This window comes from Bufo gargarizans, unplaced genomic scaffold (assembly GCF_014858855.1).
Source record: "Bufo gargarizans isolate SCDJY-AF-19 unplaced genomic scaffold, ASM1485885v1 original_scaffold_1156_pilon, whole genome shotgun sequence".
In the NCBI taxonomy this organism is placed as follows: domain Eukaryota; kingdom Metazoa; phylum Chordata; class Amphibia; order Anura; family Bufonidae; genus Bufo; species Bufo gargarizans.
In genome coordinates this window covers 114,109-139,523 of record NW_025334258.1, presented here as the reverse complement: position 1 = coordinate 139,523, position 25,415 = coordinate 114,109, and the positions used below count along the sequence as shown (strand labels likewise).

The 25,415-nt window shown below is 44.5% G+C and overlaps 1 protein-coding gene across 1 annotated transcript in view; it reads left to right on the top strand.

Moving 5' to 3' along the window:
* The first annotated feature begins 773 nt into the window (after nucleotides 1-773).
* The window catches only part of LOC122923012 (chloride channel protein ClC-Kb-like), a 66,903-nt gene continuing 42,261 nt past the window's right edge, over nucleotides 774-25,415 (top strand). Inside the window, exon 1 of the mRNA XM_044273802.1 lies at nucleotides 774-878. Within this exon, the coding sequence (XP_044129737.1) occupies nucleotides 774-878 (105 nt within the window). The remainder of the gene's footprint in view (nucleotides 879-25,415) is intronic.

Genomic DNA, 25,415 nt, shown 5'->3' with positions numbered 1-25,415 from the left:
TGTGTAAAGTGTGCGCATCCCAAAAATATCTGTGACATACAGTGTACTTTTTCAATAGACGGTGTCCGCTGCGGACAGTGACATTAGCTGCGCCACATCTCCTGTGAAAAATGTGCTCATCCAAAAACTATTTGTGACATACAGTGTACTTTTTCAATAAACGGTATCCGCTTATGACAGTAACATTACCCGTGCCACATCTGCAGTGTAATGTGTGCGCTGAAAATATTTATCTGTGACATACAGTGTACTTTTTGAATAGACGGTGTCCGCTTCTGACAATGACATTTGCTGCGCCACATCTACTGTGTAAAGTGTGCGCATCCTAAAAATATTTGTGACATACAGTGTACTTTTTCAATAGATGTTGTCCGCTTGTGACATTGCCAGTGCCACATCTGCAGTGTAATGTGTGCACTGAAAAAATGTATCTGTGACAGACAGTGTACTTTTTCAATAGATGGTGTCCGCTGTGAGCAATGACATTAGCTGCGCCACATCTCCAGTGTAAAGTGTGCGCATCCCAAAAATATCTGTGACATACAGTGTACTTTTTCAATAGACGGTGTCCACTTCAGTGAGGCCGTACTAGGACGCTAGTTTAGGGGAGGCCGACATGATAGGTTTTGGCGAGAGGGGGCGGGCAGTGTACGGGTTAATGTTCGGAGGAGTTTGGTGAGTGGAGTATAGAAGGGGCGGGTTAAGGAGTTTATATTTGGAGGAGGTTACCAGCGCCATTTTAGTGTGAAAAATTAAAAGAAACAACTCACACGATGCAGGTGGTGGAGGCTCTGATCCAGCAGTTGCGGGCAGCGGCCGAAGCTCGGGGACCCGAATGGCTGCAGAAGCAGGTGTCCGGCGTGCTGCAGGGGGCGGCGGTGAGTACTTTCAGCTCACCACCACTTACTAGACGTCCGCGGCTTGTGCGCCTGCCGACACGCCTTAGTCCCGATGTGACCCCCAGGGCTCGGCGCCGGGTGCAGAGCCCCTCCGGGGACCCTCCACTTAGGGAGGTTGGCAGAGTGCCTGTGGCCAACTCCTCATGACGTGGGAGGAATCCATGTGCACGGTGGAGCCCACGATTAGGCGGTCGGATCCCTTCCCCGTCTTCAGCAGTGCAAGGCGTGGATGCAGGACCAGGTGCGGCGAGTGCCTCCAGTCCAGGGGAGTGAAGTGTTGCCTCTGGCGTGGGAATGAAGTGTTGTCGGTTGTGGCTGTGCGCAGGGAGATGGCGGATGCGCACAGGCCACAGGAGACAAGCGGACAGCATGGCGGAGGCTCCGCCCACCGTGGAAGAGAGGACGAGCAAGGGCCTGTGCAGAATGTATCCAGCAGGCCTGATGCTGGGATATTGGTGCCGCATGGAGAAGTGTCTCTGGGTCTGGAAGGCGAAGATGGTGCAGCCCAAGAAGATCATCAGGAGGCAGGATCATCAGCTGCGGGGTTCACAGCCCCCAGCAGCTAGGTGAGGCTAACTGGGGTACTGTTAATGCATGGATGGGCTGCTCAGGGGGGTTGGGGGGCCACAGGGGGACCTGGGTAGGGGCTTGGGTCAGGTTTTTCATAGTTTGGCGGGGTGGGTGTCGGGTTTTGGTGCGCCAGGTGTTTCCTCTGTACCAGCATGGGGGATGGGGGCTGGGGTTAGCAGGGGAGCTGGCAGTGTGGCGAGCAGGGCAGGCGACTCGGTGTCAGTGCAGACGCAGGTCAGGGATGAAGAGGATAGACCGAAGGTGGTCGACGCAGTGCGAGGAGAGGTGTATGTTTGCTTTGAGGGACCATTGGGGGCGCATTTAAAACAGGAGGTTCGAGAACAGATTTGGAAGGGGGAGTATGTGGAAATTTTTTCCTTGCTCCCCCGGAGAGGTTTTATTTAGATAAGGGAAAGAAGGAGGACAGAAAAAAGAAGGAAGAGGAAAAACATAGGTTTCGTCTAATTCCGCATACTTTTTTCTAATTGGCTCCATGCATTCGCTATTTTGGCCAGTGTGATAGGGAAGAAGAAGCCGGAGTGCTGTTCGGCTCTTTTTTGTTATATGGATGCGATTGGGGAGGCGTTCCGGGTGTACGGGGACCGCGCTTGCGATACGACGAACAGTTCCGACAGAGGATGGCAGTGCAAAGTAACATAAGATGGGATCATAAGGATATCGGCTTATGAATGCAGGTGATGGCTCCGGTGCGTACGGGGCAGTCCTTTCAGGGTGAGTCGGGGGGATCAGGACAGTTAATGTTTTCGATGGCTTCAGCAAAAGGGCTATGCTTTCTCTTCAACGAGGGAAACTGCAGATTCGGGGCAAAATGTAGGTTTAAACATGAGTGTTCGGCGTGCGGCGGTAATCATGGATTCAACCATTGTTTTAGAGGGAGCAGGCAGAAAGGAGGGGAGGCCACTGGAAAATGGTCTGACTCCGGTACGGGTGGAAAAGATGGGGCCCTATTTAAGTAGATACGCTAATCAAGGGGTGGCAGAGTTTCTGAGGGATGGTTTTACTAAGGGTTTTTGTATTCCTACGGCGCCGTTGCCGGTTGTTATGTGGCGAAAGAATCTGCGTTCGGCAACTGAACATCCGGAGGTGGTGTCGGCAAAATTGGCAAAGGAGGTTTTCTTTGGGGTGTATGGATGACCCCTTTTTAGAGCCGCCTTTGGCCAATTTGAGGATATCTCCTTTAGGGATTGTACCTAAGAAGGAGCTGAATAAGTTTCGGCTTATTCAACATTTGTCCTATACTAAGTGAGCGTCAGTCAATGAGGATATCAATCCAGAACTCTGTTCGGTGGTGTAAACTTAATATGACGCAGCTATGGATTGGGTGCGTAATTTGGGGGTAGGGGCGTTGTTAGCAAAAACGGATATTGAGTCAGCGTTCCGTCTTTTGCCAGTTAATCTGGATAGTTTGCATTGTTCGGTTGTTATTGGCAAGGGGGTTATTTCGTGGACAGGTGCTTACCGTTGGGGTGTTCAGTGTCGTGCGCATACTTTGAAGCATTCAGTTTGTTTTTGGGATGGGTCGTTGTGGACGTTTCGGGATGTTCATCCATTATTCATTATTTGGATGATTTTCTTTGTTTGGGCCCGGCGGGGTCCCGGGTTTGTTCGTTTTTGCTGAGCACCTTGGAATCAGTTTTTGGTTTGTTTGGGGTGCCATTGGCGGTTGAGAAAATGGTGGGTCCCACTACGGAGTTGAGTTTTCTGGGTATAGTCTTTAACACTGAAAAGATGGAAAGTCGATTGCCTGAAAAAAGGTACAGGATCTGCGGACGGTGGTTGACAGGGCAAGGAAGGCGTCAAAGATCAGATTGAAGGATTTGCAGTTATTTCTGGGAAAACTCAACTTTGCGTGTCGGATTATGCCAATGGGGAGGATTTTTTGTCGATGCTTGGCAAGGGGTACGGCGGGTGTGACGGCCCTGCATCATTTTATTGGGATAGGGAGAGAATTGAAAGGAGATTTAGCAGTGTGGGCAGAATTTCTACAGCACTTTAATGGTAGGACCTTGGTTTTGGGGGCAGCTGTGGATAATTTTGATTTTAAATTTTAAATTGTTTTCGGACACGGCTGGGGGCTCTGGCTTCGGGGTGTACTGTCATGGTCAATGGTGTGCAGACAGGTGGCCTGAGGCCTGGGTGGAGAGGGGATGGGTTCGGAACTTGGCACTGTTAGCGCTTTTTCCAATTGTGCTAGCAATCGTGTTGTGGGGGGATCGGTTTAGAGATAAAAAAATCAGTTTTCATTGTGATAATCTGGGGGTAGTGCAGGCCATTAATAGTATGACTGCGTAGTCGCTACCAGTGGTTTTTCTGTTACAGAATTAAATTTTGGTCTGTTTGTCGCTGAATGTGTGGGTGTTATTTTCACATAATTTTTTAGTACATATTTTGGGTAGGTATATAACTGAAATTTCACTGAAAAATTAAACCTACTTTAAAAATTAGCTTTTAATAGATATTTTTAAGATAAATCCCAAACGACAATAAAATATACATACAATTAAGTGGTTGGCCGGATGTGACAAAAACGTTTTTAGTTAGACAGGTGGTGCGGGGTTGGCGGCGCGGTAAGAAGGCTGAGGACAGGAGGCCAGTCTCTTTTGAGTTGTTACTAAAGTTGGGTTCGCAATTGGATTTGGTTTGTCGTTCATGTTGGGAGGTGAGTCTGTTTAGGGTAGCATTTTCTTTGGCATTTTTTGGGGCGTTTCGGTTAGGGGAGTTGGTATGTAACAGCGTGCAGGCTATTGGTGGGGGGTTATTGAGGGAGGACGTTGTGCTTTCAGGGGACAGGGTAGTAATTAAAATCTGCAGGTCAAAACCGGATAAAGAAGGTAAGGGTAGTTATGTTAGGTTATTTGAGGTGCCTGGTTGTTCCATCTGTCTGGTTCGGTGTTTGTGGGAGTATGGCTTGGATGGTGTTGTGGTGTTGGGTCCGTTATTGAGACATGAGGATGTTCGTCATGAGGGGCGGCAGTTAGGGTATGGTAGGGACGTCGCGGTTGTTTGATGGTTGGGGGTGAGAGGTATGTTGTGGGAAGGGGTTTTAAGGGAAGTTCATTGTTATGTTCGGTTGGGTAGATCCCCGGACGTGTTGGTGCTTCACGTGAGGGGGGGGGGGCGATTTGAGGGTGAGGCCAGTGAGAGATTTACTGCGGGACATTAAATTTGATTTGTTGCGTTTGTGGTCGTTATTCCCGGGGATGGTAGCGGTATGGTCTGACATCGTGCCTTGCCGAGTGTGGAATGGGGCACTATCAGTGGATCGCCTTAATAAGGCAAGGATTAAAGTCAACAGGGCGTTGGGAAAATTTATGGCCAGGAATGGTGTGGTGGCGGTGCCACATTCTGAATTGGAGACGGATGTGGGGGCATTTTGGTGGGCAGATGGTGTACATCTAAATGCTGTGGGTATTGATTTGTGGTCTTTGGGGCTTCAAGGAGGAATTGAGAGAGCATTTGTGTTGTGGAGGAACGCGCAATCCTGAGGGAGGTTTGTCAGGTTGCACATTGTTGGCGGTGGTAGGTCCTCAAAGTTGGTGGTACGGATGCTTCGGGAGAATGGGAGGGCCTCAATGGTGGGGCTGGACTCGCATGGTTGGACAGTTGGCTCGGATGAAAGGCATCCGTCATTTGGTCTCCGAGCTGGTGCTTTATGTCTGGAGGCAAGATGGATGTGCCAGTTTGGGGGAGTTGTGTTAAACAAATTTGGGGCTTCAAGGACCTCCCTCGTCAGGGCTAAAACATTTTAGTTATGTTATTTATGGTTATTGTATTTATTTTTAATAAACGGCTGCTGTGGCCATTAAAATCCGAATTTGGTCTCAGTGTTTTTATTTACTGAGTTTAGAGTAATAAGGTGGGTCAAAGCAAGTAAGGGAGGCCCCGAAAGAATAGCCAATAACCTACTCATAACAGTGACATTAGCTGTGCCACATCTGCAGTGTAACGTGTGCGCAGATTTTTTTTTATCTGTGACATAGTGTACTTTTTCAATAGACGGTGTCTGCTTCTGACAGTGACATTACCAGTGCCACATCTGCAGTGTAACGTGTCCACTGAAAAAATGTATCTGTGACATACAGGGATCTGCTGCACCGCAACAGGCTGGAAGAGGCAGTGGGATGGCAAAAGGGAGAAGGCGGGCCACACCAAACAGGCCTGCAACTATTCCACGGAGCACCCCCTCGCAGAAATATCCCTTGCCAAGGGGTAGGTGTTCCGCAGTATGGCGCTTTTTTGAGGAAAGTGCGGACGACAAAAGAAGAATAGCTTTCAACCTGTGCCGTACCAAAATGAGCCAGCCTTACACCAGCAGGTGTCCCGAAACGTCACGCATGCCCTGACCAACACAGTTACTTGGAAGGTCCACTTAACCACGGACACATGGACAAGTGCATTCGGCCAGGGACGCTACACTTCCCTGACGGCACACTGGGTGAACATTGTGGAGGCCGGGAGCGAGTCGTACCCTGCCATGTGCTACTGACGCCAAGGATTGCAGGCCATACGTCGATCAGGGTTTCCGCCAGCACTACATTAGTGGCTCCAACCCACACTTCTCTTCATCCGTCTTCTCCTCCACTTCCACCTCCGAATTAAGCATGCAGCAACAGTCAGCCATCAGTCGGTAGCTGGAAGCAGTGTAGCATTGCAGTGGTCGTGCTGAAGCTGATATGCTTAGGGGACAAACAGCACACTGCCGCAGAGCTGTGGCAGGGGATAAGAGACCAGACTGAGCTGTGGCTCTCGCCACTCAACCTAGAACCAGGCATGGTTGTGTCTGATAATGGCCGTAACTTGGCGGCGGCTTTGGAGCTCGGCAAGCTCACACACATCCCATGCCTAGCCGACGTCTTAAACTTAGTGGTTCAGCGGTTTCTCAAAACCTACCCCAATTTGCCTGAGCTACTGGTGAAGGTGCGCCGCGTGTGTGCACATTTCCGCAAGTCATCGACATCTTCAACCAGTCTGTCAACGCTGCAGCAGCGCTGTAAATTACCAGCTCACCGGCTGTTGTACAATGTGAGCACACGCTGGAACTAAACGTTCCACATGTTGGCCAGACTTTGTGAGTAGCAGAGGGCTCCAAAAATCTCCATCTGACAACGCTGGGGGCAGAGTCTGTAGTTCCTTGGGCAACTGAGGAGGGGAGACAAGGGGAACACAAAACAGTTCCAACAGAGGCAGGGCAACACTCTCCAAAGCCTGAGACAGTTTCATGACACCCCGCCACCACCCTCATCCTGATGCGTGGCCTACTGTCACAAGGAAGGAACATATTTGGAAGAAGGTGAAGGAGTACACAGTGTCAGCGTTCTAAATGATTCCTCAGTGCCTTACACCTTCTGGGTGTCCAAGCTGGACACATGGCACGAACTGGCGCTCTAGGCCCTGCCGCCAGTGTTTTGTCTGAGTGGGTATTTAGTGCTGCTGGTGGCATTATAATAGATAAACATATCCGCCTGTCAACTGAAAATGCTGACAGGTTGACTCTTATAAAAATGAACAAGGCCTGGATTGACCATGACTTCTCGACTCCACCAGAGGAAAGCTGATGAACATAAGGCACTTTAAATGTGTTGTTTATAATGTACTGAATACACTGTATTCCCATGCACCCCTTTCACCACATACAAGGGTATATGGTTGAATCTTCCTTTTCTCATCCTCCTCTTCCATCATATCAACTTGCTTATTTGTTGCATATAATGCCCTCGCATATATGCCCTTGCATATATTGTTTTACAGGTTCAACTCACCTACAGGCCCTCGCATATAATTTTTTAGAGGGTTAGCTCACCAGCAGGCCCTAACCTACAATCAGACAAACAAAAATGACCCAGGGTATCCCCAAGGCGGGTAAGAAACAGTGCCCACCCTGAATAGCCACAGGGGATACACCTAAAGTGTAACTCGGTAAAAGCTCCCGAGTGAAATAGCAGAAACAAATGAAAAGAGAGCTCATATTACCAAAAATATAAATTTTATTACAATAAGTTAAAAAGATTTCCAGAAAAAAAGGGGAGAAGGGTAAATTCATACATAAGATGCCGTGAAACAAGGTGATGGGAGCGGAGAAAAAACAGCACCACCCTGGGAGGAAGAAGCACACGGTTGAGACAAATGAAGAGATGTAATGTAGATAATATCTGACATGGAAATAAGCGATCTTGGGTGCAGTGCCCAGTCCATGTAATAAGCAAATGCAGAGATGGAATCATACAATATCAGGTAAAGCACGGTCAGCTCATGCACCCCCACATGTAAAGATGGAAATTGTATCAAACAGGGCAAAGTGCCGGTGGACTGGAATTGACCACACAATCAGCGGGGGGCAAAGGGAGACCAGAGCTTACCTGAAATAACCGTGTGCAATGAAACCCAGGGTGGCGCTACCCCAACGCGCGTTTCGGCGTGCCTTCGTCAGGGGGTAGCGCCATCTCTGTGAACCAAGTTTAAATAAGCTCTCTTAGCCAATAGAAATGAGTACTTACTCGTCCCCAGGTGTACATGTTGACGAGGCGCGCTGGGATCCTGGCGATTCGCATCCGGCTGCCCCACAGCCGGCGTCCCGCCGGCACGCCTACCCCACGTGATAAAATCACATGATCGGGCGGCACTGGCGTAAGGACGCACGGGTGTGAGGCGCCGGAAGCGGCACCCAGGATGACGCGCGCTCACATGACAGAAGGGGAGGAGCATGAAAATACCAGCGGATAGCCCAGCGAACTGCCCCACAGTCTCAGGATCATGAACCAAGCCGTATTGACAGATAATGATATTACAAACAAGCCACAAAAAACCATCAGTACGGCATCTGTGGCTCTGTAACAATATGTGTATGCATACACAGTACAGAAAAGAGAAAATATTAATATACAAATACACTGTGATACATAAATAGAACTATATAAATAATTTCATACATACAGAATCAATAATAATAATATTAGCAAGAATAATAAATAAAATGTATGCATACGACAGCATGATTGGAAGTATCAAACATGATTATAATTAGATAAGAATGGAAAAAGCAACAAACATAAATCATAATAGGAAAATAATAATAAATGTATAAAAAATGTATGAAAAATATATAAAAAAATAAATTGATGAACAGACAGATGGGGACGGGAAGGAAGAGAGGGAAAGAAAGGGGGGGAAGAAGAAAAACCAAAGACCTATTGCAATATAATACATGATCAATATTGTATCTATATTTTGTATATGCAAAGTAAAAGAAGGATAATAGAGAGTAGTACAAAATAAATAAATAATATAATATTCGCAGCACTATAAAAATATATAACTACATGATTGGAATACCAAACATGATTACAAGTATAATTAGAAGGCAGACCACATAGATCATGATCTAAATAAATAAATAAATAAATGGATATGTGTGTATGCAGTGTGCAAACATCAAAATGTGAGAAATGAACAAAGGAATTAGCAATGAATGAGGGGGGGGGGGGGGGGGAAGAAGAAAAAGAAAGGACCCGCTAAAAGAAAAGAAGGGGGAGAAAAAGGAAGAAGGGATGTGTGTGTGGGTGTGTGTGAAAGTGAAAATGAATAAAGGTAAAGTGCAGGCACTGGAATAAAAGAATCCAGAAATAATGAATAACCGATGTATGTCGTATATGGGTGAATGAAGTGAAAGTGTGGAAGACAACAACAAGTGTTGACATGAAAGTGTGGAAGACAACAACTAGTGTTGACATAGGCACAACTGTACATGGCAAATGCCAGAAGAAGTGGGTGCGAGGCACAATGCTACTAATAGGGAGCAAAGGGCAAATAAAGAAAGTGCAAAGAGATGAAAGAGATCAGACCGATACATGTAAAATAAATGTATCCATAGATCAGTCCCACAAATGAAAAGACACTAAAATAAAGCAATGAATATCATGTTGAAAATGGTCCATTCCTGAGAGCATTGGAGACGCATGAGAACGCTGGGTATCCATCAATGGAAAAGCTAAAGAGAGAGAAAGGACGGGAATAATGAGTAAAAAGTGAAAAAATGATAGACTCAGAAAGAGTACAAATGAATGAAAGTATATACACAACAGTTAAAAGGAAAAAGGGTCCACAGTGGTGGGCCCAGCGGCTAAAGAAAAGAAGAGAAGCCCAGATTCTCATTAAGGCCCCTGGGGCGTAATGTCCCCAGGGTCCATATCCAGCGGCTCTCCTTTTGGGCAAGCCGCTTGGATGTATTGCCTGCACGCAGGTCTACCTGGATACAATCTATACCTCTGACTCTAAGACATCTCGGATTACAGGAATGAAATTCCTTAAAATGTCTAGGGATGGGTTTTAAGGTCTCAATTTCCTTCACCTCCTGTGCACTGATAATACCTCTCACGTGCTCCCGCACACGAACCCTCAACTCACGGGTCGTCAAACCAACGTAGATCTTGGGACATGGGCACACTGCGTAATAGACAATTCGTGTGCTGGAGCACGTGAGGGGCTGAAGGATTTTAAAGGATCTCGCTCCAGATGAGTCCACAAAATCAAAAGAGCGTTCCATGTTTGGACATGCGGCACATCTGCCGCATGGTCTAAAACCAACCTTGGGGCTACCTTGTCCAATACAAAGTTGAGATGGTGTAGGTTGAAGGTAGCCACGGACCAAACTATCCCGTAGGGTATTGGCCCTGCGTGCCGTAACCAAAGGTCGTGCAGGTAAGAGCTTTTCTAGAATGGGATCCGTCAATAAGATGGACCAATGAGAGGCCAAGATCTCCCTCATTCTCACCTACAATCTTTTACAGGGTCAGCTCACCTGCAGGCCCTCGCATATAATTTTTCAGAGGGTCAGCTCACGTGCAGGCCCTCACCTACAATATTTTACAGGGTCAGCTCACCAGCAGGCCCTCACCTACAATCTTTTACAGGGTCAGCTCACCTGCATGCCCTTGCATATAAGGTTTTACAGGGTCAGCTTACCTGCAGGCCCTTGCATATAATGTTTTACAGGTTTAGCTCACCTGCAGGCCCTCGCATATTATTTTTTAGAGGGTCAGCTCACCAGCAGGCCTTCACCTACAATCTTTTACAGGGTCAGCTCACCTATAGGCCCTCACATATAATGTTTATAGAGTCAGCTCACCTTCAGGCCCTCCTCTCATATAATTTTTGGAGGATCAGCTCACCAGCAGGCCCTCAACTACAATCTTTTACAGGGTCAGCTCAACTGCAGCCCCTAACGTACAATCTTTTACAGGGTCAGCTCACCTGCAGGCTCTTGCATATAATTTTTTAGAGGGTCAGCTCACCTGCAGGCCCTCGCATATAATGTTTTACAGGGACAGCTCACCAGCAGGCCATCAATCATAATTTTTCAAAGGGCGTATGATGCTCTTTTATGTGTAATAAAGGGTGTATTGGAGTGCCCGTTCCTTGTCATTTTTGGCAGCCCTTTCATTTAGTGCATAGGCTTTATGAGTGTAGGAGTCCCACTACCTGAACAATTGTACCACAATGTGAATGAGGCCCTCCTTTATGTGATATACAGGTTGTGTCGGAGTGCCTCTTCCTTGTAATTTTTTCGAGCACTTGCACTTTATACACAAGTAAATATACAGGAAAAAATGTTTCCTAACAATTTTTCCTCTAAAATCGATTTTATCTTTGTTTTTGTGCGTATTATTGTCTGTCTGTAAAAGTGGCGTACTACTCGGACAACATCGTTCCTAGCAGCAACCTGGGAGTACAAGCTGCATCCAGACATCCTCCCCATGCTGTTCCTGAACCATTTCAGTGGTGTTTCCATCAATTTCTGACCTTTTCCTGTGAACCAGACACCCTCCCCTCTTCAGAGCAGAGACTTCTATTGTGCTCGGGTGCTCGGTAGAGGTGTTCATCCCGAGCACCCGAGCACTTTGGTGCTCGATCAACACTAGTCGCTGTGCATACGTGGTGCGCTCTCCATTCACTTCTATGAGACTTCTGAAAATAGGCAAACATGCTTGCTCTGCTATTTTTGGAACTCCCATAGAAATGAAAGGAGAACATTTCATGCATGCACAGTGCGCTCCCCTTCACTTTGAGGCACCATTTTAGAGATAGGTGCTAGTCTTACCTCTAGGACCCACTCCTCTCTGATAATGATGGCATATCCTATCAATATGCCATCAATGTCTGACATGGACCAACCCATTTAAAGGGTTTTTCCAGGACTTATATATTGATGACCTATCATCGGGATAGGTCATCAATATCAGATCAGTTCAACCCCTGTTTCTGGCAACCACCGGCACTGGAAAGTATACAGTGGATGTAGTTGGAAGCAGAAGGTGGAATGGGAGTTGAACTGCAAAACACCGGCTCCGGAAACTACATTGTGGACAGGGCCTTCTGCACCCACTTCTGCACAAAACAGCTGTTAAGTCTGTTTGGGTCTCAGACCCCTAACCGATCTGTTATTGATGACCTATCTTAACCACTTAAGGACCACAGGTTTATACCCCCCTAGTGACCAGGCCCTTTTTTACAAATCGGCACTCCACAACTTTAGCGGTTTATTGCTCGGTCATGCAACTTACCACCCAAATGAATTTTACCTCCTTTTCTTCTCACTAATGGAGCTTTCATTTGGTGGTATTTTATTGCCGCTGACATTTTTACTTTTTTTGTTATTAATCGAAATTTAACGATTTTTTTGCAAAAAAATGACATTTTTCACTTTCAGCTGTAAAATTTTGCAAAAAAAACGACATCCATATATACATTTTTCGCCAAATTTATTGTTCTACATGTCTTTGATAAAAAAAAAAATGTTTGGGCAAAAAAAAAATGGTTTGGGTAAAAGTTATAGCATTTGCAAACTATGGTACAAAAATGTGAATTTCCGCTTTTTGAAACAGCTCTGACTTTCTGAGCACCTGTCATGTTTCCTGAGGTTCTACAATGCCCAAACAGTAGAAAACCCCCACAAATGACCCCATTTCGGAAAGTAGACACCCTAAGGTATTCGCTGATGGGCATAGTGAATTCATAGAACTTTTTATTTTTTGTCACAAGTTAGCGGAAAATGATGATGATTTTTATTTTTATTTTTTTTCTTACAAAGTCTCATATTCCACTAACTTGCGACAAAAAATAAAAAATTCTAAAAACTTGCCATGCCCCTCACGGAATACCTTGGGGTGTCTTCTTTCCAAAATGGGGTCACTTGTGGGGTAGTTATACTGCCCTGGCAATTTAGGGGCCCAAATGTGTGAGAAGAACTTTGCAATCAAAATGTGTAAAAAATGACCGGTGAAATCCAAAAGGTGCACTTTGGAATATGTGCCCCTTTGCCCACCTTGGCTGCAAAAAAGTGTCACACATCTGGTATCGCCGTACTCAGGAGAAGTTGGGGAATGTGTTTTGGGGTGTCATTTTACATATACCCATGCTGGGTGAGAAAAATATCTTGGTCAAATGCCAACTTTGTATAAAAAAATGGGAAAAGTTGTCTTTTGCCAAGATATTTCTCTCACCCAGCATGGGTATATGTAAAATGACACCCCAAAACACATTCCCCAACTTCTCCTGAGTACGGCGATACCACATGTGTGACACTTTTTTGCTGCCAAGGTGGGCAAAGGGGCACATATTCCAAAGTGCACCTTTCAGATTTTGCAGGCCATTTTTTACACATTTTGATTGCAAGGTACTTCTCACACATTTGGGCCCCTAAATTGCCAGGGCAGTATAACTACGCCACAAGTGACCCCATTTTGGAAAGAAGACACCCCAAGGTATTCCGTGAGGGGCATGGCGAGTTCCTAGAATTTTTTATTTTTTGTCACAAGTTAGCGGAAAATGATGATTTTTTATTTTTTATCTTTTTTCCTTACAAAGTCTCATATTCCACTAACTTGCGACAAAAAATAAAAAATTCTAGGAACTCGCCATGCCCCTCACGGAATACCTTGGGGTGTCTTCTTTCCAAAATGGGGTCACTTGTGGCGTAGTTATACTGCCCTGGCAATTTAGGGGCCCAAATGTGTGAGAAGTACTTTGCAATCAAAATGTGTAAAAAATGGCCGGTGAAATCCGAAAGGTGCACTTTGGAATATGTGCCCCTTTGCCCACCTTGGCATCAAAAAAGTGTCACACATCTGGTATCGCCGTACTCAGGAGAAGTTGGGGAATGTGTTTTGGGGTATCATTTTACATATACCCATGCTGGGTGAGAGAAATATCTTGGCAAAAGACAACTTTTCCCATTTTTTTATACAAAGTTGGCATTTGACCAAGATATTTTTGTCACCCAGCATGGGTATATGTAAAATGACACCCCAAAACACATTCCCCAACTTCTCCTGAGTACGGCGATACCAGATGTGTCACACTTTTTTGCTGCCAAGGTGGGCAAAGGGGCACATATTCCAAAGTGCACCTTTCGGATTATGCAGGGCATTTTTTACACATTTTGATTGCAAAGTTCTTCTCACACATTTGGGCCCCTAAATTGCCAGGGCAGTATAACTACGCCACAAGTGACCCCATTTTGGAAAGAAGACACACCAAGATATTCCGTGAGGGGCATGGCGAGTTCCTAGAATTTTTTATTTTTTGTCGCAAGTTAGTGGAATATGAGACTTTGTAAGGAAAAAAGAAAAAAAAAGAAAAATCATCATATTCCGCTAACTTGTGACAAAAAATAAAAAATTCTAGGAACTCGCCGTGCCCCTCACGGAATACCTTGGGGTGTCTTCTTTCCAAAATGGGGTCACTTGTGGCGTAGTTATACTGCCCTGGCAATTTAGGGGCCCAAATGTGTAAGAAGTACCTTGCAATCAAAATCTGTAAAAAATAGCCGGTGAAATCCGAAAGGTGCACTTTGCAATATGTGCCCCTTTGCCCACCTTGGCAGCAAAAAAGTGTCACACATGTGGTATCGCCGTACTCAGGAGAAGTTGGGGAATGTGTTTTGGGGTGTCATTTTACATATACCCATGCTGGGTGAGAGAAATATCTTGGCAAAAGACAACTTTTCCCATTTTTTTTAAACAAAGTTGGCATTTGACCAAGATATTTTTCTCACCCAGCATGGGTATATGTAAAATGACACCCCAAAACACATTCCCCAACTTCTCCTGAGTACGGCGATACCACATGTGTGACACTTTTTTGCTGCCAAGGTGGGCAAAGGGGCACATATTGCAAAGTGCACCTTTCGGATTTCACCGGCCATTTTTTACAGATTTTGATTGCAAGGTACTTCTTACACATTTGGGCCCCTAAATTGCCAGGGCAGTATAACTACGCCACAAGTGACCCCATTTTGGAAAGAAGACACCCCAAGGTATTCCGTGAGGGGCACGGCGAGTTCCTAGAATTTTTTATTTTTTGTCACAAGTTAGCGGAAAATGATGATTTTTCTTTTTTTTTCTTTTTTCCTTACAAAGTCTCATATTCCACTAACTTGCGACAAAAAATAAAAAATTCTAGGAACTCGCCATGCCCCTCACGGAATACCTTGGGTGTCTTCTTTCCAAAATGGGGTCACTTGTGGCGTAGTTATACTGCCCTGGCAATTTAGGGGCCCAAATGTGTGAGAAGAACTTTGCAATCAAAATGTGTAAAAAATGCCCTGCAAAATCCGAAAGGTGCACTTTGGAATATGTGCCCCTTTGCCCACCTTGGCAGCAAAAAAGTGTGACACATCTGGTATCGCCGTACTCAGGAGAAGTTGGGGAATGTGTTTTGGGGTGTCATTTTACATATACCCATGCTGGGTGAGAAAAATATCTTGGTCAAATGCCAACTTTGTATAAAAAAATGGGAAAAGTTGTCTTTTGCCAAGATATTTCTCTCACCCAGCATGGGTATATGTAAAATGACACCCCAAAACACATTCCCCAACTTCTCCTGAGTACGGCGATACCAGATGTGTGACACTTTTTTGATGCCAAGGTGGGCAAAGGGGCACATATTCCAAAGTGCACCTTTCGGATTTCACCGGCCATTTTTTACACATTTTGATTGCAAAGTACTTCTCACACATTTGGGCCCCTAAATTGCCAGGGCAGTATAACTACGCCACAAGTGACCCCATTTTGGAAAGAAGACACCCCAAGGTATTCCGTGAGGGGCATGGCGAGTTCCTAGAATTTTTTATTTTTTGTCGCAAGTTAGTGGAATATGAGACTTTGTAAGGAAAAAAGATAAAAAATAAAAAATCATCATTTTCCGCTAACTTGTGACAAAAAATAAAAAATTCTAGGAACTCGCCATGCCCCTCACGGAATACCTTGGGGTGTCTTCTTTCCAAAATGGGGTCACTTGTGGCGTAGTTATACTGCCCTGGCAATTTAGGGGCCCAAATGTGTGAGAAGTACCTTGCAATCAAAATGTGTAAAAAATGGCCTGCAAAATCTGAAAGGTGCACTTTGGAATATGTGCCCCTTTGCCCACCTTGGCAGCAAAAAAGTGTCACACATGTGGTATCGCCGTACTCAGGAGAAGTTGGGGAATGTGTTTTGGGGTGTCATTTTACATATACCCATGCTGGGTGAGAGAAATATCTTGGCAAAAGACAACTTTTCCCATTTTTTTATACAAAGTTGGCATTTGACCAAGATATTTTTCTCACCCAGCATGGGTATATGTAAAATGACACCCCAAAACACATTCCCCAACTTCTCCTGAGTACGGCGATACCAGATGTGTGACACTTTTTTGCAGCCAAGGTGGGCAAAGGGGCACATATTCCAAAGTGCACCTTTTGGATTTCACCGGTCATTTTTTACACATTTTGATTGCAAAGTTCTTCTCACACATTTGGGCCCCTAAATTGCCAGGGCAGTATAACTACCCCACAAGTGACCCCATTTTGGAAAGAAGACACCCCAAGGTATTCCGTGAGGGGCATGGCAAGTTTTTAGAATTTTTTATTTTTTGTCGCAAGTTAGTGGAATATGAGACTTTGTAAGAAAAAAAATAAAAATAAAAATCATCATCATTTTCCGCTAACTTGTGACAAAAAATAAAAAGTTCTATGAACTCACTATGCCCATCAGCGAATACCTTAGGGTGTCTACTTTCCGAAATGGGGTCATTTGTGGGGGTTTTCTACTGTTTGGGCATTGTAGAACCTCAGGAAACATGACAGGTGCTCAGAAAGTCAGAGCTGTTTCAAAAAGCGGAAATTCACATTTTTGTACCATAGTTTGCAAATGCTATAACTTTTACCCAAACCATTTTTTTTTTTGCCCAAACATTTTTTTTTTATCAAAGACATGTAGAACAATAAATTTGGCGAAAAATGTATATATGGATGTCGTTTTTTTTTGCAAAATTTTACAGCTGAAAGTGAAAAATGTCATTTTTTTGCAAAAAAATCGTTAAATTTCGATTAATAACAAAAAAAGTAAAAATGTCAGCGGCAATAAAATACCACCAAATGAAAGCTCCATTAGTGAGAAGAAAAGGAGGTAAAATTCATTTGGGTGGTAAGTTGCATGACCGAGCAATAAACCGCTAAAGTTGTGGAGTGCCGATTTGTAAAAAAGGGCCTGGTCACTAGGGGGGTATAAACCTGTGGTCCTTAAGTGGTTAAGATAGGTCATCAATAACAGATCGGTTAGGGGTCTGAGACCAAACAGGACTTAACAGCTGTTTGTGCAGAAGTGGGTGCAGAAGGCCCTGTCCACACTGTAGTTTCCGGGAGCCGTGTTTGCAGTTCAACTCCCATTCCACCTTCTGCTTCCAACTACATCCACTGTATACTTTCCAGTGCCGTGGTTGCCAGAAACAGGGGTTGAACTGAGTCTGATATGATGACCTATCCCGATGATAGGTCATCAATATATAGTCCTGGAAAAACCCTTTAAATGGGTTGGTCCATGTCAGACATTGATGGCAATAATTGAGAGGAGATCCATCATTATCAGGAGGAGTGGGTCCTAGAGGTAAGACTAGCACCTATCTCTAAAATGGTGCCTCAAAGTGAAGGGGAGCGCACTGTGCATGCATGAAATGTTCTCCTTTCATTTCTATGGGAGTTCCAAAAATAGCAGAGCAAGCATGTTTGCCTTATTTCAGAGTCTCATAAAGTGAATGGAGAGCGCACCACGTATGCACAGCGACTAGTGTTGATCGAGCACCAAAGTGCTCGGTGCTCGGGATGAACACCTCTACCGCACCCCGAGCACAATAGAAGTCTCTGCTCTGAAGAGGGGAGGGTGTCTGGTTCACAGGAAAAGGTCAGAAATTGATGGAAACACCACTGAAATGGTTCAGGAACAGCATGGGGAGGATGTCTGGATGCAGCTTGTACTCCCAGGTTGCTGCTAGGAACGATGTTGTCCGAGTAGTACGCCACTTTTACAGACAGACAATAATACGCACAAAAACAAAGATAAAATCGATTTTAGAGGAAAAATTGTTAGGAAACATTTTTTCCTGTATATTTACTTGTGTATAAAGTGCAAGTGCTCGAAAAAATTACAAGGAAGAGGCACTCCGACACAACCTGTATATCACATAAAGGAGGGCCTCATTCACATTGTGGTACAATTGTTCAGGTAGTGGGACTCCTACACTCATAAAGCCTATGCACTAAATGAAAGGGCTGCCAAAAATGACAAGGAACGGGCACTCCAATACACCCTTTATTACACATAAAGAGCATCATACGCCCTTTGAAAAATTATGATTGATGGCCTGCTGGTGAGCTGTCCCCTGTAAAACATTATATGCGAGGGCCTGCAGGTGAGCTGACCCTCTAAAAAATTATATGCAAGAGCCTGCAGGTGAGCTGACCCTGTAAAAGATTGTACGTAGGGGCTGCAGTTGAGCTGACCCTGTAAAAGATTGTAGTTTGAGGGCCTGCTGGTGAGCTGATCCTCCAAAAATTATATGAGAGGAGGGCCTGAAGGTGAGCTGACTCTATAAACATTATATGTGAGGGCCTATAGGTGAGCTGACCCTGTAAAAGATTGTAGGTGAAGGCCTGCTGGTGAGCTGACCCTCTAAAAAATAATATGCGAGGGCCTGCAGGTGAGCTAAACCTGTAAAACATTATATGCAAGGGCCTGCAGGTAAGCTGACCTGTAAAACCTTATATGCAAGGGCATGCAGGTGAGCTGACCCTGTAAAAGATTGTAGGTGAGGGCCTGCTGGTGAGCTGACCCTGTAAAATATTGTAGGTGAGGGCTGCACGTGAGCTGACCCTCTGAAAAATTATATGCGAGGGCCTGCAGGTGAGCTGACCCTGTAAAAGATTGTAGGTGAGAATGAGGGAGATCTTGGCCTCTCATTGGTCCATCTTATTGACGGATCCCATTCTAGAAAAGCTCTTACCTGCACGACCTTTGGTTACGGCACGCAGGGCCAATACCCTACGGGATAGTTTGGTCCGTGGCTACCTTCAACCTACACCATCTCAACTTTGTATTGGACAAGGTAGCCCCAAGGTTGGTTTTAGACCATGCGGTAGATGTGCCGCATGTCCAAACATGGAACGCTCTTTTGATTTTGTGGACTCATCTGGAGCGAGATCCTTTAAAATCCTTCAGCCCCTCACGTGCTCCAGCACACGAATTGTCTATTACGCAGTGTGCCCATGTCCCAAGATCTACGTTGGTTTGACGACCCGTGAGTTGAGGGTTCGTGTGCGGGAGCACGTGAGAGGTATTATCAGTGCACAGGAGGTGAAGGAAATTGAGACCTTAAAACCCATCCCTAGACATTTTAAGGAATTTCATTCCTGTAATCCGAGATGTCTTAGAGTCAGAGGTATAGATTGTATCCAGGTAGACCTGCGTGCAGGCAATACATCCAAGCGGCTTGCCCAAAAGGAGAGCCGCTGGATATGGACCCTGGGGACATTACGCCCCAGGGGCCTTAATGAGAATCTGGGCTTCTCTTCTTTTCTTTAGCCGCTGGGCCCACCACTGTGGACCCTTTTTCCTTTTAACTGTTGTGTATATATTTTCATTCATTTGTACTCTTTCTGAGTCTATCATTTTTTCACTTTTTACTCATTATTCCCGTCCTTTCTCTCTCTTTAGCTTTTCCATTGATGGATACCCAGCGCTCTCATGCGTCTCCAATGCTCTCAGGAATGGACCATTTTCAACATGATATTCATTGCTTTATTTTAGTGTCTTTTCATTTGTGGGACTGATCTATGGATACATTTATTTTACATGTATCGGTCTGATCTCTTTCATCTCTTTGTACTTTTTTTATTTGCCCTTTGCTCCCTATTAGTAGCATTGTGCCTCGCACCCACTTCTTCTGGCATTTGCCATGTACAGTTGTGCCTATGTCAACACTAGTTGTTGTCTTCCACACTTTCACGTCAACACTTGTTGTTGTCTTCCACACTTTCACTTCATTCACCCATATACGACATACATCGGTTATTCATTATTTCTGGATTCTTTTATTCCAGTGCCTGCACTTTACCTTTATTCATTTTCACTTTCACATACACCCACACACACATCCCTTCTTCCTTTTTCTCCCCCTTCTTTTCTTTTAGCGGGTCCTTTCTTTTTCTTCTTCCCCCCCCCCCCCCCCCTCATTCATTGCTATTTCCTTTGTTCATTTCTCACATTTTGATGTTTGCACACTGCATACACACATATCCATTTATTTATTTATTTATTTAGATCATGATCTATGTGGTCTGCTTTCTAATTATACTTGTAATCATGTTTGGTATTCCAATCATGTAGTTATATATTTTTATAGTGCTGCGAATATTATATTATTTATTTATTTTGTACTACTCTCTATTATCCTTCTTTTACTTTGCATATACAAAATATAGATACAATATTGATCATGTATTATATTGCAATAGGTCTTTGGTTTTTCTTCTTCCCCCCCTTTCTTTCCCTCTCTTCCTTCCCGTCCCCATCTGTCTGTTCATTAATTTATTTTTTTATATATTTTTCATACATTTTTTATACATTTATTATTATTTTTCTATTATGATTTATGTTTGTTGCTTTTTCCATTCTTATCTAATTATAATCATGTTTGATACTTCCAATCATGCTGTCGTATGCATACATTTTATTTATTATTCTTGCTAATATTATTATTATTGATTCTGTATGTATGAAATTATTTATATAGTTCTATTTATGTATCACAGTGTATTTGTATATTAATATTCTCTCTTTTCTGTACTGTGTATGCATACACATATTGTTATAGAGCCACAGATGCCGTACTGATGGTTTTTTGTGGCTTGTTTGTAATATCATTATCTGTCAATACGGCTTGGTTCATGATCCTGAGACTGTGGGGCAGTTCGCTGGGCTATCCGCTGGTATTTTCATGCTCCTCCCCTTCTGTCATGTGAGCGCGCGTCATCCTGGGTGCCGCTTCCGGCGCCTCACACCCGTGCGTCCTTACGCCAGTGCCGCCCGATCATGTGATTTTATCACGTGGGGTAGGCGTGCCGGCGGGACGCCGGCTGTGGGGCAGCCGGATGCGAATCGCCAGGATCCCAGCGCGCCTCGTCAACATGTACACCTGGGGACGAGTAAGTACTCATTTCTATTGGCTAAGAGAGCTTATTTAAACTTGGTTCACAGAGATGGCGCTACCCCCTGACGAAGGCACGCCGAAACGCGCGTTGGGGTAGCGCCACCCTGGGTTTCATTGCACACGGTTATTTCAGGTAAGCTCTGGTCTCCCTTTGCCCCCCGCTGATTGTGTGGTCAATTCCAGTCCACCGGCACTTTGCCCTGTTTGATACAATTTCCATCTTTACCTGTGGGGGGTGCATGAGCTGGACCGTGCTTTACCTGATATTGTATGATTCCATCTCTGCATTTGCTTATTACATGGACTGGGCACTGCACCAAGATCGCTATTTTCCATGTCAGATATTATCTACATTACATCTCTTCATTTGTCTCAACCGTGTGCTTCTTCCTCCCAGGGTGGTGCTGTTTTTTCTCCGCTCCCATCACCTTGTTTCACGGCATCTTATGTATGAATTTACCCTTCTCCCCCTTTTTTTGGAATCTTTTTAACCTTATGTAATAAAATTTAATTTTTTGGTAATATGAGCTCTCTTTTCATTTTGTCACCACTCTTACAGTAAAGACGTCCATAGTCTCACTGCTCTTACAGTATAGAGTCCATAGGTCTCACTGCTCTTACATTATAGAGTCCATAGTCTCACTGCTCTTACAGTTAAAGAGTCCATAGTCTCACTGCTCTTACAGTAAGAGTCCATAGTCTCACTGCTCTTACAGTAAGAGTCCATAGTCTCACTGCTCTTACAGTAAAGAGTCCATAGTCTCACTGCTCTTACAGTAGAGTCCATAGTCTCACTGCTCTTACAGTAAGAGTCCATAGTCTCACTGCTCTTACAGTAAGAGTCCATAGTCTCACTGCTCTTACAGTATAGAGTCCATAGTCTCACTGCTCTTACAGTAAGAGTCCATAGTCTCACTGCTCTTACAGTAAGAGTCCATAGTCTCACTGCTCTTACAGTAAGAGTCCATAGTCTCACTGCTCTTACAGTAAGAGTCCATAGTCTCACTGCTCTTACAGTAGAGTCCATAGTCTCACTGCTCTTACAGTAAGAGTCCATAGTCTCACTGCTCTTACAGTATAGAGTCCATAGTCTCACTGCTCTTACAGTAAGAGTCCATAGTCTCACTGCTCTTACAGTAAAGAGTCCATAGTCTCACTGCTCTTACAGTAAAGAAGTCCATAGTCTCACTGCTCTTACAGTAAGAGTCCATAGTCTCACTGCTCTTACAGTAGAGAGTCCATAGTCTCACTGCTCTTACAGTAAAGAGTCCATAGTCTCAACTGCTCTTACAGTAAAGAGTCCATAGTCCTCACTGCTCTTACAGTAAAGAGTCCATAGTCTCACTGCTCTTACAGTATAGAGTCCATAGTCTCACTGCTCTACAGTAAAGAGTCCATAGTCTCACTGCTCTTACAGTAAGAGTCCATAGTCTCACTGCTCTTACAGTAAGAGTCCCATAGTCTCACTGCTCTTACAGTAAAGAGGCCATAGTCTCACTGCTCTTACAGTAAGAGTCAATAGTCTCACTGCTCTTACAGTAAGAGTCCATAGTCTCAGCTGCTCTTACAGTAAAGAGTCTCAATGTCCTCACTGCTCTTACAGTATAGAGTCATAGTCTCACTGCTCTTAACAGTAAAGAGTCCTTAGTCTCACGCTCTTACAGTAAAGAGTCCATAGTCTCACTGCTCTTACAGGTAAAGAGTCCATAGTTCGTCACCTGCTCTTACAGTAAGAGTCCATAGTCTCACTGCTCTTACAGTAAGAGTCCATAGTCTCACTGCTCTTACAGTAAGAGTCCATAGTCTCACTGCTCTTACAGTATAGAGTCCATAGTCTCACTGCTCTTACAGTATAGAGTCCATAGTCTCACTGCTCTTACAGTAAGAGTCCATAGTCTCACTGCTTACAGTAAGAGTCCATAGTCTCACTGCTCTTACAGTAAGAGTCCATAGTCTCACTGCTCTTACAGTAAAGAGTCCATAGTCTCACTGCTCTTACAGTAAGAGTCCATAGTCTCACTGCTCTTACAGTATAGAGTCCATAGTCTCACTGCTCTTACAGTAAGAGTCCATAGTCTCACTGCTCTTACAGTAAGAGTCCATAGTCTCACTGCTCTTACAGTATAGAGTCCATAGTCTCACTGCTCTTACAGTAAGAGTCCATAGTCTCACTGCTCTTACAGTAAGAGTCCATAGTCTCACTGCTCTTACATAGAGTCCATAGTCTCACCGCTCTTACAGTAAAGAGGTTCCATAGTCTCACCGCTCTTACAGTAAAGAGTCCATAGTCTCACCGCTCTTCCAGTATACAGTCCATAGCATCACTGCTCTTACAGTATAGAGTCCATAGTCTCACTGCTTCTTACAGTAAAGAGTCCATAGTCTCACTGCTCTTACAGTAAAGAGTCCATAGTCTCACTGCTCTTACAGTTAAAGAGTCCATAGTCTCACTGCTCTTACAGTAAGGAGTCCATAGTCTCACTGCTCTTACAGTATAGAGTCCATAGTCTCACTGCTCTTACCAGTAATAGAGTCCATAGTCCTCACTGCTCTTACAGTATAGAGTCCATAGTCTCACTGCTCTTACAGTAAAGAGTCCATAGTCTCACTGCTCTTACAGTAAAAGAGTCCATAGTCTCACCTGCTCTTACAGTAAAGAGTCCTTAGTCTCACTGCTCTTACAGTAAGAGTCCATAGTCTCACCTGCTCTTACAGTATAGAGTCCATAGTCTCACCTGCTCTTACAGTATAGAGGTCCATAGTCTCACTGCTCTTACAGTATAGAGTCCATAGTCTCACTGCTCTTACAGTATAGAGTCCATAGTCTCACTGCTCTTACAGTAAAGAATCCATAGTCTACACTGCTTCTTACAGTAAAGAGTCCATAGTCTCACTGCTCTTACAGGAAAGAGTCCATAGTCTCACCGCTCTTACAGTAAAGAGTCATAGTCTCACCGCTCTTACAGTATAGAGTTCCATAGTCTCACCGGTCTTACAGTAAAGAGTCCATAGTCTCACTGTTCTTACAGTAAAGAGTCCATAGTCTCCTGCTCTTACGTATAAGAGTCCATAGTCTCACTGCTCTTACAGTATAGAGTCCATAGTCTCACTGCTCTTACGTATAGAGTCCATAGTCTCACTGCTCTTACAGTATAGAGTCCATAGTCTCACTGCTCTTACAGTAAGAGTCCATAGTCTCACTGCTCTTACAGTATAGAGTCCATAGTCTCACTGCTCTTACAGTAAGAGTCCATAGTCCTCACCTGCTCTTACAGTAAAGAGTCCATAGTCTCACTGCTCTTACAGTATAAGAGTCCATAGGTCTCACTGCTCTTACAGTAGAGTCCATAGTCTCATCTGCTCTTACAGTATAGAGTCCATAGGTCCTACTGCTCTTACAGTATAGATCCATAGTCTCACTGCTCTTACAGTAAAGAGTCCATAGTCCTCACTGCTCTTACAGTATAAGAGTCCATAGTCTCACTGCTCTTACAGTATAAGAATCCATAGTCTCACTGCTCTTACAGTAAAGAGTCCATAGTCGTCACTGCTCTTACAGTAAAGAGTCCATAGTCTCACCGCTCTTACAGTAAAGATTCCATAGTCTCACCGCTCTTACAGTATAAGAGTCCATAGTCCTCACCGCTCTTACAGTAATAGAGTCCATAGTCCTCACTGCTCTTACAGTAAAGAGTCCATAGTCTCACTGCTCTTACAGTAAAGAGTCCATAGTCTCGCTGCTCTTACAGTATAGAGTCCATAGTCTCACTGCTCTTACAGTATAGAGTCCATAGTCTCACTGCTCTTACAGTATAGAGTCCATAGTCTCACTGCTCTTACAGTATAGAGTCCATAGTCTCACTGCTCTTACAGTATAAGAGTCCATAGTCTCACTGCTCTTACAGTATAGAGTCCATAGTCTCACTGCTCTTACAGTATAGAGTCCATAGTCTCACCGCTCTTACAGTATAGAGTCCATAGTCTCACTGCTCTTACAGTATAGAGTCCATAGTCTCACTGCTCTTACAGTAGAGTCCATAGTCTCACTGCTTACAGTATAGAGTCCATAGTCTCACTGCTCTTACAGTATAGAGTCCATAGTCTCACTGCTCTTACAGTATAGAGTCCATAGTCTCACTGCTCTTACAGTAAGAGTCCATAGTCTCACTGCTCTTACAGTATAGAGTCCATAGTCTCACTGCTCTTACAGTAAGAGTCCATAGTCTCACTGCTCTTACAGTATAGAGTCCATAGTCTCACTGCTCTTACAGTATAGAGTCCATAGTCTCACTGCTCTTACAGTAAGAGTCCATAGTCTCACTGCTCTTACAGTAGAGTCCATAGTCTCACTGCTCTTACAGTAAGAGTCCATAGTCTCACTGCTCTTACAGTATAGAGTCCATAGTCTCA